This window comes from Nematolebias whitei, chromosome 9 (genome assembly GCF_014905685.2).
Source record: "Nematolebias whitei isolate Nwh7 chromosome 9, NemWhi1, whole genome shotgun sequence".
NCBI classification, from domain to species: domain Eukaryota; kingdom Metazoa; phylum Chordata; class Actinopteri; order Cyprinodontiformes; family Rivulidae; genus Nematolebias; species Nematolebias whitei.
Window position 1 is genome coordinate 31,848,651 of NC_056506.1, and position 13,413 is coordinate 31,862,063.

At 40.7% G+C, this 13,413-nt stretch overlaps 2 protein-coding genes across 2 annotated transcripts in view; one reads left to right on the top strand and one right to left on the bottom strand.

Moving 5' to 3' along the window:
* Positions 1 to 3,325, top strand: part of LOC119414221 (chloride channel protein 2-like) — a 553,451-nt gene extending 550,126 nt beyond the window's left edge. The window contains exons 23-25 of the mRNA XM_037681320.1: positions 1,756 to 1,860; positions 2,645 to 2,731; positions 2,825 to 3,325. Coding sequence (XP_037537248.1) covers positions 1,756 to 1,860; positions 2,645 to 2,731; positions 2,825 to 3,325 — 693 coding nt within the window. The remainder of the gene's footprint in view (positions 1 to 1,755; positions 1,861 to 2,644; positions 2,732 to 2,824) is intronic.
* A 3,521-nt stretch (positions 3,326 to 6,846) lies between these two features.
* Positions 6,847 to 10,554, bottom strand: fam131a (family with sequence similarity 131 member A). Its single transcript, XM_037682240.1, has 5 exons — positions 10,453 to 10,554; positions 10,130 to 10,241; positions 9,869 to 10,051; positions 7,822 to 7,965; positions 6,847 to 7,699 (listed from the first exon to the last, which is right to left on the bottom strand). Exons 1-5 carry the CDS (start codon positions 10,504 to 10,506, stop codon positions 7,179 to 7,181), a joined length of 1,014 nt encoding a protein of 337 aa, XP_037538168.1. The 5' UTR covers positions 10,507 to 10,554; the 3' UTR covers positions 6,847 to 7,178.
* Between the last annotated feature and the right edge of the window lie 2,859 nt (positions 10,555 to 13,413).

Here is a 13,413-nt window from a genome sequence, read left to right on the forward strand (position 1 = left end):
CAGCAGAGGTAATTTTCAGCACTTCTTTTAAAATAAATCAGCTAAATTGCTTCAATTAAGACTTTTAGTCAAGGCACAGGTCCCTCTCTCTCCCGGAGATTTGATGTTTTATTCTTATTTAGAATTATTCAAATCCTTTACAAAAAAAAAACTGTTGCATCATCATAGGCAGAACACATATAAAGGGATATGATGATTATTTTTTTAATTATTATTAAAAAACAAAAGGGTTTCTGTTTCAAACTCAAAACAAGGGATTTCACCTTTGCAGAGGCTGCAAAGTTTCAGAAGTCTTATGAAGATCCACTTCTTTTCATTGGCTTTTGATGCTGACAGAGCTGGGCACCTTCGTGTAATCCTGCCTTTGACCTTTGACCTAGTTTTAAACTTTTAACAAACTTAATCTGGTACCCGGCACATTGAAATGTGCTGTAGGAGTGACCGATAGCTTCAAGGCAATGTGGAGGTGGGACTTCATCAAGGATCGGCTCTGAGCCCCTTGTGATGGAACGACTAACAGATGAGGTCAGGCTGGAATCCCCGTGGACTATGATGTTTGCAGATGACATTGTGATCTGTGATGGGTGGAAAATAACTTGGAGAGGTGGAGTTATGTACTTTAAAGATGAGGAATGAAAGTCAGCTGTAGTAAGATAGTGCATGTGTGTGAATGAGGAGACAGATGGAATAGTGAGGCTACAAGGAGCAGAGGTCACAAAGGTGCAGGGCTTCAAGTATTTGGGATCTACTGTCCAAGAAAACAGGGAGAAGAGGTGAAAAAGAGAGTCCAGGCAGGATGGAGTGGATGGAGAAAAGTTTCAGGAGTGATTTGTGACAAAAAGGTGTCAGCAAAGGTCAAAGGAAAAGTTTACAGGACAGGGGCGAGACCAGCCATGTTTCATGGTCTGGAGACAGAGACATAGACAAAACGACAGGAGAAAGAACTGGGAGTGGCAGAAATGAAGATGTTGAGGATCTCCTTAGGAGTGACAAGGATGGATAAGATTAGGAATGAGATCATCAGAGGTACAGCACAGGTTGGACAACTGGGAGATAAAGTTAGCGAGGCCAGACTGAGATGGTTTGAACATGTCCAGAGGAGGGACAGTCAGTGGGTATATTGGTAGAAGGATGTTAGAAATGCAGCTGCCAGGAAAAAGACAAAGAGGAGATATATGGATGCAGTTAGAGAGGACATGGAGGTAGTTGGAGTGAGGACAGAGGACAGAGTGAAATGGAGGAGGATGACTGACTGTGGTGACCCCTGAAGGGGGAAAAGCCCAAAAGAGAAGAAAAAGAAGACCTGGCATGTACTTGGTACATATCTAATACTTGCCTATTAAATACCATTAATATGTCAAGTACCTGGCTGGTATGTACCAGGGTCAGTCTATATTATCAAAAAACGTTTACCCTGTATGTACCAGTGCCTTTTAGTATACTTAATACTTACAGGATACATACCAGCACCAGGCTGTATTATGAAGTGACTTGTCACCTACTACTTATAGGACACATACCTGATACAAACTGGGTACTTGCCTGCTATTTGTCTTGTACCTACCTGGTAATTTACCTGGTATGGACTGTGTACGCACAGGCCTGAATTGCGTATTTCTGTCTGCTAGGCTTGCTTCTTTTTATTTTACCACACTTTGGTCTAATTCATGTAGTTTTAAATACATTTACACTGGCATTCGATGCAAAAACAGAAAATACGAACAACTGCTTTGATGATCATCCATCACTCTGCAGGTAGCAGAGTGGGAGGACCAGCAGCTCGATGAGCTGGTGGACTTCAAGAACTGCAAAATTGATCCCGCTCCCTTCCAACTGGTAGAACAAACGTCTCTACATAAGGTACAGCATGAACAAAAAATCAGCAACAACTTGTGGGGGGGAGGGAAAAAGAAACGTAAATCTATCCATCCATCCATTATCTTTTACCCGCTTCTTCCATTTTGGGTCATGGGGGTCGCTGGTGCCCATGTCCAGCAATCACTGTGCGAGGGGCGGGGTGCACCCTGGACAGGTCGCAAGTCCATCTCAGGGCCACATAGAGACAAACGAAACAACCATTCACACTCTCACTCGCACCTAGGGACAATTTAGAGTTACCAATCAGCCTAACATGCATATACTCTGGAAAAAACAGAAACATTACATGACTATTTTTCACTCACTATAGGTAAATACGCTCTGTTAACTTAAATCTGTCTTAATCTTAGATCATGACATAACTAAATAAACTGACTGAAGAATGTGGAAACTAACACACAGTCTTACATTTTATGCCTAATGGTTTTAATACGAAGGTGCAGACCCTGGAGAAAACCTTATCTGCAATCATTTCCTGATTATCACCACATTTGCTCCACTGTTCCCATGTAATGTCATAAAGGAGGACAATACGTTTAATCTATACTGAATCTCAGTAGTTTCATATCAAACTGATCTGGACTCCTTCAACCTTACACGTCATGTTATGGACTGTCCAATCTACCTCTTCTGACGGAGCGACTGTCGTGATAGCCAAAAATACACATCTGCCCCGGAATGACAGTTTACCCCAGATCCAAAATGGAAATTAGCCCCTTTTGAGTCGGTATTCAGGCCATGACCCAGCTCTCCTCCTCATCCACAGACTCACACCATCTTCTCTCTGCTGGGCCTGGATCACGCCTATGTGACCAGTATGGGTCGACTGGTTGGAGTGGTTTCTCTCAAAGAAGTAAATGTGATTCCTTAAGTCTGATAAATGTCTTTTATTAGATGCACCTTTGTTTTTTTTGCTGTGCTCACTGTCCCATTTCTGTCTTTATAGTTGCGTAAGGCCATCGAGGGATCCGTGACAGTGACCGGCGTGAAAGTCCGCCCTCCTCTGGCCAGTTTCCGCGACAGTGGAAACAGCACAAACGTATCTGAGGTAACAGAACTGCACAAGCTGTGTATGCGCCACAAAGGTCTGTCCTTACCTCGAGAACCCAATCCTCCCAACGGGGCGAAAAAGACGGACCTTTCATACAAAGACGTCGCGGTCAGCTTCACGGACAAAGTGCACTTACAGTTTGAAAACAGCCTTGGCGACGTCACAATGTCGGACTTGGTGCTTCAAGAAAGCCCCTCATTCACAGAGGACCAATCAGAGTTCACGTTTGACTGCAGCCCCTCCCACACCGAGGAATCAGAGCTGGTCTGTGACCACGATCCTCCCGCCCAAACTCCGGAGCCAAATGAAACCGACCAGCAGCAGCGAAGCCCATCGCTACACAAGGACCGATCAGAACCTGTGGGAGAAGGTGACACTGAGGACCAGCCCGATTGATCAGATTTATATTTTTGCTTCAAATATTTTGTTTCTTTAAATTTAGAGTTTCTAACATGAGAGCGAGTGTGAGAAGGATAAAGCTGGTTTGTATCTTAGTCAACAGATCTCTTGAAAAGACCAGAACTAACATCACCTTCTGACTTATCTGTGTGGATTTTTTGTTTTTTTGTTTTTTTCCAAGGGCCAAATATTTTCACATCACTTTGTTTACATGTGTTGGAAAGTCTAATTTCATCTGACTTTAAATGGTTTATTCCCTGCATATGCAGCTTAGTTTTACTGGAACATAAAATCACATGTGGGATTCAGATATTTAAAGTGTAAGACCGCTTGAGCAGCAAAGAAATGAATACATGAGATCTCCAGACCAGAAACTTCACTGAGTAAAACAGGCAACAGTTTCTGGTTTAACTCTTTAATGTCTATTTGGGTGTTCAGAGTTGCAGAGCTGAACTGATAGATATAGTCTTCTTGTTTAATGGCTGTTTCAGTTTGTGTATGCATCACATGATGTTTGTCAAAACAGCTGGATTTTCAATGTTTGCAAATATCGGCACAGCTGGGAACAAAATGCACAATGACCCATCAGGACCCTTTATTGGTTTCAGGTGTGACGACAGTCAGTTATGTTTGCTTCCACTGACACTCGCTGCTGACATGGATAACAGGTTGGGTGTACCGTTGGATTGAGCTTTTATGGAAAATTGTTTTGATTTTTCAAGTTTTTACAGGACTTTTGTAAATACTAATCAACAAGTGCATCATTTTATCAGTGGATACAGGCATCACTGTAGATTTTTTTATGTAAAATAATCAACACTGAGCAAAACTATTCTTATTTGAAAGCCTTATGAAGGCAAATCATCATTTAAATGTGTAATTTGTTGAGAAATGTTACTCTTCTCACTGTTGTTTTCCAAATGATATTTTGTTTTTAGAGTCCAAGCAGCGAGCTCTAACTTTTAACATTTCCTGACCAAGTAAGGAGACGTGTGATCATTCAGGCGCTGCTGCTTAATAATGATCTGCAAGAGAAGCTATTAATCTAAGCTTACTGCAGCAACCAGGCGTTTAGTCAATACCAGCAACTTTATAAGTGAATGAGCAAAGGAGCAAAAGGCCGGCATGAGGTACCAGGCTAAAAACAAACCATAGCAGGTTTGTTGTCCTGTTCATCCAATGGAGACAAGGGATTTGTTTTTAAGTGTAACATGCCATTTGTTGTTGGTTTGTTAATATATTTACTGAATTTCTAGACCTTTAGGTGATTTATTTTATATTTTTATTACTTTATGATGCTTAAAACCTAAAAATGAAGCTTACTTTTTTTTTTTTTTTTAGAAATGCCATAGAAACCGAAGTAAATTAATTTGTTGGCAGCTTCAGATCCCAAAAATCTCTATACTGGTCTTGGTTACTGTAATGGTCTCTATAGCACAAATATATCAGTGCACAGTCTCAGAGTTCTGCATAATACTGGTTTGGTAATTCTTCAAAATGGGATTTGTTGACAATAAGATAGAACATCACCAGCTTTATCTTTTGTGCATTTATTTTTGTGTTTGTGGAGATGTCTGTATGCGTACAATAATTTTTTTTCCCCCCATAAATAAACTAGAATCGCACCAAAGTATTTAAGTTGCCAAATTAAAAACATTTGAACTTGATCCCAAAAGATTATAAAAAATATATAATTAAATTCAAATAATGTTGGGTGGGAAAACAAAAACAGATCAAATAATATAAAAAGCACAGATTTTTAAATAAATTATTCAAATGAGCACAAGTCTGTATAAATCTAAAAAAAAAAAAAAACTTACCTATTCAATGACTAATTTGGCACATGATTATTTTAAAGCAATAGCTCAGATCTTTTTACGTAGGGTTCTGTGGAAAAGTTATGAAAAATTAGCATCTTACTTATTATAGATGGCACGTGGAACGGTTTCAGTTTGAAGAAATGTAGTTTCACAGTTTTATAAACCTTTACATGACTTTCAGTTTTACATGACATAAAAATGATTTTTATTTTTATTTTTTTACTGGAAAAGCTTCACTGGACGTGCTGCAGCTAGCTGCTGCTGCTGTTTGAACTTCCACGTATCTAAAGGACTCTATGGAAATAACAGTGCAATGTAAAAATGGTAGTAATATTAAGGCTTATAAAACAATTTTTGCATAAATTACTTTGAAATTATTTAGATTAGATTCATCCTTCAGTCTAGGACTAGCCATTTTCTTGTTAATCTGGTCAGAATTAAAGTCTATTTCTCCAAAATTAGGTCAATTTATTAGCCATTTACAACAGGTAAGATAGTGATTGTTCATAACTTGTCCACATAACTCCACTTCATAAGATTTGAGATATCCCTTTATAACGGCTTGTAATGTTTTTTTCTTTGTGTTGGCTGATATGCAATAAATATACATTATTAATGCAGTAAAGGCAGATTGCTATTAGCATTATTAAAGTTAACAAACATTTATTACAACAAACTGCCATCAGTATTTATTTTTACATTTATATGATGTCCATATGAGCCCTCAAAATGGGATCTGTTCACACAGTGACAAAGGCAGCTTCCAAAGGTCTCCAAAGCTGTCTAAACAGGGCCCGACTCACAGCAAATCATGTCCTAATTATTATTTTATACTGACTGCACAGGTAGGCTTGTTTGGCTTTACAGGAGTAGATCATATAATGGTAATGTCAATCATTGTGTGAGCATCTTCTGACGCTGTATGGGAGTTTAAGGTGCATGATAAAGGAGCAACACCTGAGCTCCAGGTCACAGGAATGTATTGTCTGTTGTACAGAGCACACACACAAAGAAACTCACACAAACATGGACACACGCTGTGCTGTAGATATTTAACACATCTTTCAATCCAGCCTGGCTTTTTAAACCAGCACTCACAAATGAAAGCCCCCAAAACTAAATGTGTACAAGTACTTGTTATGACCTTATAATGGATGTATTTTAGCTTCATTCAACATGTCTTACTCTTGTGTATTACCAATGCAGTTCACTAAACCTGGCTCTTTTTACCCCACAGGTAACATTTGTGCAACTAATGTCTTAACCTTTTGTTTGCATAAAGAATGTGCAGTAGTGCTTGCCAAATACAGGTTACATGTAAGGAATTATTTGCAGAAAGCACATACCGGTAAGCTAATTTTGCAGCGTATCTAGTGAAGCAATAAGTCTGTAGTATTTCCCTTTCTATGGCACTGGCCTGCTTTGTACATATGAAAATAAACAGATGAGAGTCCCATACATGCCACTGTACATAGGAGAATTATGCATTTGAATGCAGCCATTGTTATTTTTCAGAGGACATGAAATTGTTTTTTTGTACATGAACGAACGATTAAATTTCAAGGAAAACCTCATGTGAAACAAAAACGACAAAATGGTTGTTCATTTCTTCAAGTTTGTTTGTTGCGGTGAATAAAAACGCCAAAGATCCATGTTTCAAAAAAATTATATTTATATATGCAGAACAATCAGGCTTTCCATTTCAAACCCACGTGACAAACGGCGTGACCCAAAAGAATAAAAATAAACAGCACTACAAAATATCCATAGAAAAACAACTCGACATCAGCACACGACTCTTCACAAAAATATACAAAACTCAGTTGGAACAACAGCTTTACATTCTCAGTGACCTCCCCGTCATGGACTCTGTTTACAGCGGAGATAAACCGTGGATGGAGTCGGTGAAAGGCCTGGAGGAGGAAAGGCGAACTGCTTCAAATGGAGGGAGAGATGAGGGAGGAAGAGTTGGAGGAGCGGGGTGTACAGACTCTACACAGACTCAAGAAGACACAAAGATGGATAAGACATCACATCAAGTACTCCTTCTTTTCTTCATCCACCTCTTCTCTCTCCTCCTCTTCTTCAAACGACGCCACGCCAGAAGACCTGCGGTCAGAGAAGCCCCTGGGGTTCCAGTGCCAAACCCGAAGCTCATGGAACACGCTGCCATCCTCCTCCTCGTCCTCTTCCTCCTCCTCTCCAGGAGACTCGGAGTGAGAGGTGGAGTAGCAGGAGTCGAACCTGCTGCTCCTGCTCCGGGACCTCCACTCCGGCTTGTTGTGGACACAGACCTCGCCGTGTTGCTCCTGCAAAGAAGCCAACTGCTCATCGAGACCGCTCAGCCTCTCCTCGTCCTCTTCTTCTTCTTCCTCCAAGAATGGACACATGCAGTCGCTCCGTGACGTAGGTGAGTTGGCCTGAGCTGGAGGCTGATCATGGAGCAGACTGGTGCTGCTGGAGTTTACAAGACAATCTGGGGGTGGAACCTCAACGTCTCGGGTCTCAGGCTGGCATGGCACTCCGCCAATGGGTTCGGACACGGCCGTGTCTGAGGGAGGAGGACAGAGTCAGAACACCTGGAGGTGGATGGACAGAGGAGTGGATGGGAAGATGATGATGTCAGCGGGGATGCGGGAAAACGATGAAATGAAATGTGATGATGTCGTGTACCTGAGCTCTGGGTGGACAGGGTGCGAGTCTGTCCATTGGTGTGGGAGTCCTCATCGTTGGAGTCTTCCTCTTCCTCCTCATCATCATCCAGTGACGCCCAGGCTCTGAGTTTAGCCTCAGCAATGGCAAACTGCTCCGCCACTCCTAGCAGGAACACATTCACAATTTGAAGGCAGTGATTTCAAATGTTGGGATTTAAAACCAGCTGGCAGTCCGTATATTTTTCTGTGTTTGTCACGATAAATATTTTCATTTGTTCAACCTTTATACAGGCTAGCCTCATTGAGCCACGAGGACTCGTTTACAAGAGGGACCTGTTCCAGACAGAACATATAAAGTACAGACAACAAAACAGTAGACAATGACAACAATAAACTACAGTAAAAAAAATGCTGTTAAAATGAGTAATGTACAAAGCAATAAATGAGGGTGCCGTAAAACCGGGTGAAATACTAAAAACAAGAACATATTTGCTTTGAATTTTCTATTGACATTATCAAATGTTTGAAACCCCGTAAAGATGTCAAGATGGACAGCTTCAGTTCCTGTTGCAAGGTGTTCCAGGTTGCAGGAGCTGAGTAAGAAAAGTCCCTTTTGCCAAATTCAGTTCGCACTGAGGGAACCCTGCAGGTAATTATGTTCTGAGAGCGCACGCTGTAACTGCAGTGACGACGTGACGTGTGGGAGGAGATATCAGAAGGTAGAAGACCAAGGAGGGATATCTGTAAATCATCTCTGTGTTTCTGATCAATTGGGTAATTAATTGTATTCTATTTGAATTTACTGAACCCTAAACTACCTGAATACTTACAAAACTTTGCCATCAGCGAGCCTGATACTCATGTTTGGATGATGTAGAGCTTAACAAGTACATTCAAACATTTTAAACATTCGATCTAACCTACTGGGATTTTTATTTAATGCAACTATGGATACACTTTTTCAATTAAAAATTAACTGGTAGTAGCGTTAGCTGATGAGTTAACACGCATTGATTTGACCCTACAACAAGCACAAATTACAGTAAATGCATTGCTAGAGGTGTGATGTCATGCAGCCTTGTCCACAGGTCAAGCTTGAGAGCTTCCATTTTAAAATAAATGGCTGAATGAGAGCATTTTAGCCAAACTGGTTCTTTTGAGGCTAAATGGTAACTCTAAATTGTCCCTATAGTTGTGAGTGAGACAGTGGATGTTTGTCTTGTTTGTCTCTATGTGATGGACTTGAGACCTGTCCAGGTGTCCCCTGCCTCTCTCACAGTGACTGCTGGATATGAGCGAAAGTGACCCCTGCGATCCAAAAAGGAAGAAGCGGGTAAAAGATGATGGATGGATGGATGGATTGTCCTATTTATACTACAGCTTGATGGGACAGCATCTTTAGCTAGATGAGGGTTTTGGGTGTGGCAGCACTCAACAATAAACTCAACATCTTTTAGAGTCATTTAAAGAGTATTTCTTTCTGTGAGGAACTGAGACGTGAAAGGTTTTCTAAGATGTTTTCACTTCAGTACGACTTGAATTGTTTTCACTCCAGCTGATCTGAATAGGTAAAGATCCATCTTTGATGGATTAGCTTTTTATAACCCCACTGACCTTTTGCTGTATTTTTACCTCTCTAAGGGCTTGGTAGTGAGCATGATGTCCGCTCTCTCTGCCTGCACTCCACTTTCCTCCCCCTCATATTATCTCCTCATCAAACCACAACTATGTCACCGGTGCCAGAGAGGATGAGTCACAGAAAAACACCCAGAGCTGCCGCGCTGTCGGTGGGCAGTGAAGTCTTCTGAAAGTGTTTCTAATGGGCCACCATCTGCTGCCAAGACAAACCGAGCGATGTCAGTGGAGCCCATTGCTCCAGTAAAGGACTTTGAGGGGATTAGGTGGATGACAGAAGGTGGGAGTGGTCACGAGATGATGCTGTGGTTAAACTGGGCTAAGAGGATGCACATGTCCACACAAAGGCATGTGACTTTGTTTTCTTACATTGTTTGAATCTGTAACAGCTGCATTTATTTATCCTGCTGGATGAGAAGATTAAAGAATACCTGCAGCAAACCGAGCCTCCTTCTCCCCTTCGGTCAGATGGCTGTAAGAGTTGAACTGGGAGTTGGTGCCCGGTGGAGGACCTGTGGGTTTGGGCCAGCCTTTCCACTCGATGAGGTGGGCGACCCGACCCTGAGCCAGAGAGGTGGGCTTCGTCACATGGTCCCTCACGGCCTGAGAGATGCCTGCGTCACAGAGAGGGACAGGTCAGATATTTGAAGCCACATGTTCAAAAACATGAAAATAAATATATATTTTTCCACCATTCAAGGAAGATCTGGCGAGCGCTGCAAATTCATGGATGCCCACACTTTTCCTGGAGTCTGCTGGAGATTTTCCTGACTTTGGAATCATTTCAGTCTCTTCAAAATTCACCTGCAAAACACATCACATTTTAGCGAAATGTCCCTTTTTTTTTTCTTTACATTAAATAGCAGCCAGAAAATGAAGCTTTATAAACACAACACAGCTCCCGTCATCAGAATTCTGATACGACTCTGAAGACAAACAACAACAGTCGAAGCACGTGTAAATGTAAAAAGGCTGCACATATTAAGCTAACTAACTAAATAATGTCTGTTCCCACCTCTTTTTCTCTTTGCCTCTCCATTCTTTCACTACTCCTGGTGCTGAGCCTCATTATGGACGCGCAGAGATGGATCCAGGGCGTCGTGAACCAACGCGACTGAGAGACGCAGCTTGAGTTTGCTGCTTTAAACCACCGAGGCAGACAAGTAGCAATGCCCTATATTCACCGCACAGATGCTGCTAAAGCCACGGTAAGCTGGTGAAACCCGTTCAAAAGGCTGGGGTGGAGGGAGGAGAGGGCAGCAGGGGACCGTCTCCATTTGACAAAGCAAGCATATGGTGTGGGACCAGCCACGGGTTAGTGGCTCCAGCCAAGCCTGCTCAACGCAAAGCTGTTGATTGAAACTGATAGGGCCACCTGATGGACTAAAACCTTCACGACCACCGGATGGGTCAGCAGCCTCAATCTGTGGCCACAAAACTGGAGCACAAGGCAGATCTGGGAAATATCGGGTGACTTTTAACAAGCAGGAAACACGAGCAAACATGCATGACTTGACGGAAACTCTTAAGCAGATTGTCTCCTAAAGCTGCTAAGAAAGAACAAAATCTTCTGACAGTGGTTAAAGGCTCCCACTGAAGTCAAGCGTGACAGGAAATGTGTGCCAACAGGCAGGCGAGGAACTCTAAGAGGGGGGTTAGGTGAAGGTGGAAACATCTCCAGCTCAGGTCAACACTCCTCAGAGGAGAGTTTCATCTTTAAAAGAAAAGCACCGGAGAGACGCGACTCGAGCTCATCAACACATGTTCAGGATGAGAAGCTCTGAAAGGTGCTGAGACTTTGAAGAACAGATTTCAGCTCGGCAGACAGATCGGTTTCACAACTCTGGTCCTCCAAGCACACTCAAGGAAATGAATCTGCTGCAGCATTTCATCATGTTCTGCTTTTAAGGACCAAATAATCGTGTGAATGCTGATTTCAGCTGTATTTGTGCCATGTTTGTGCGTGTAGTCAAACTACTTCATACTTTTTACTATTTTAACTGTTTTAACTGTTCACATATCAAAAGGTCTCTTGTAAATGGGTCCTCGTGGCTTAATGTGACTAACTTGTATAAATAAAGGTTGAATGAAAAAAATGAATACACTCATCTCATCCAGCAGATGGGTGCTGTGACTTTTGAGTTTTATAACTTATATTGTTAATTGATTATTTTTTTTACTTTACAATTATTTCACTATTTAAAGATGCTAAGATCTCAATTCCTGTTTGAAATCTGCTTTAGTTGCTCACATTTTGTTGTTTTTAGTTTGCAGCTATAAGTGCTACCTTTAGCTTGTACCTAGCCTTCTGCTACTTTTAGGTTTTAGCTACATTTCTTCTAATTGTACCTTTTGACTAGCCTTTTGCTGCTTTTAGGTTTTAGCTACATTTCTTCTAATTTTACCTTTAAAAGCTCAAAATAGCAAAACACAGCTAAAAATAGCAAAAGACTAGCCAAAAGGTAAAATTAGAAGAAATATAGCTAAAACCTAAAAGTAGCAAAAGGCTAGACAAAAGGTAAATTTAGAAGAATTGCCAGCCTTCTTCTACTTTTAGGTTTTAGCTACAAATCTTCTAATTTTACCTTTTGGCTAACCTTTTGCTACTTTTAGCTAGTGTTTTGCTACTTTGAGCTTTTAGCCAAGCTACCGTTCTTCTAATTTTACCTTTTAGCTAGTGTTTTGCTACTTTGAGCTTTTAGCCAGCCTTCTGCATACTTCCTGTAGTTTAATTCTGAAGCTTTGATGTAGGAAACATCTGAAACATGCAGAGCGGTGGATGCTGAAGCCTTGCGTTGATTTAAATGAGTTCAACCAAATTAACAGATTCTACTTTGATCTCAGTCAGTCCAGAGATGAAGATATTGGAAAGTCATGCTCGATAAATTAGCTGCATTCGGTGTTCTGTGGTTCCATCCAGGTACGATAAAAGTGGAGCACAATCACTTTGTTGACTTTATACCAATGAGATAGACTCATTCCTACAAACCTCTTTTTATTTAAATTATTTATAAACTTGGAGACAAATGTTGAAGATAAATCTTAACACAAGTATTTAAAATGTTTGTGTTTCAGGGTTCATCTCAGGTTACACATAAGACAACACTTTTTTAAAGTTTGACTTTAGGTGTTTGACTTCTTCCACATTTAAGTGGTCATTTTTGTCTTTTTGTTGTCATTTTGTTGTTTCACTTTATAAAAATAAAAATAAAAAATAATAATAAAATGTGGTAATTGTTTGCGTGTTTTCTTCCGTTTCCTCCCACAGTTCAAAAACATGCATGTTAGGATGCCTTCAGGCCTCCTTTGCCAAAAGAGATTTGTGATCTCAGTGGGACATGCCCTGGGGGGTACGCTCATACCTCTGGGTACATATGTGCGTACGTACATGCGTACCTCCGCTTATGGACATACGTGAGAGTATACTGGGGGGCTGACATACAAATGACTATAAGTTATGGATACCTGTGCTTTATAAACATTGTTAACAAATCTGTGTTCCTTCCTTCCTGATCCCATTTATTTATTTATTTATAATTAATAAAACATTTATTTATTTATCTATGAAAGTATTTGTTGATTTGCTGGAATTATTCAAAACTTGTGATTAATATATTGGCTTGTTTTTAAGCTTAACTTTTAAATGACAAAATGTTAAAAGAAGATCCAATAAATTCAGTTATTTGTGTATGTTTTTTAAAAACTTATATAACTATCTATTTATAGATAAAATACATCATTAGCCCTCCTTGAAGCTGCCAATTTAACTGCTTCTTCTACCTCCAGCCTGCAAAGCACACCTGATAAATGCTGCTAACTGGTCCAAGCCAGGCTTCATGTGAGCAAACCTCCTTTTTTTAAGGTCATTTTAAATCAATTTTAAACCCCTTTAAAAGGAGGGATGTGTCACAGAGGAGGCTGTGACTTCCACAGATCTATATTTATTAAAATGACCAACAAGTGGGAGGGTGAAGTC

What these genes read in the sequence shown, in the direction of transcription:
- fam131a (XM_037682240.1), bottom strand. Translation starts at nt 10,506, where the DNA reads ATGAGGCTCAGCACCAGGAGTAGTGAAAGAATGGAGAGGCAAAGAGAA. An exon ending in CGCCAGATCTTCCTTGAATG is followed by an intron (nt 10,052 to 10,129) that starts GTGGAAAAATAT and finishes TCTGTGACGCAG; the next exon opens with GCATCTCTCAGGCCGTGAGG. An exon ending in GGAGGCTCGGTTTGCTGCAG is followed by an intron (nt 7,966 to 9,868) that starts GTATTCTTTAAT and finishes TGTTCCTGCTAG; the next exon opens with GAGTGGCGGAGCAGTTTGCC.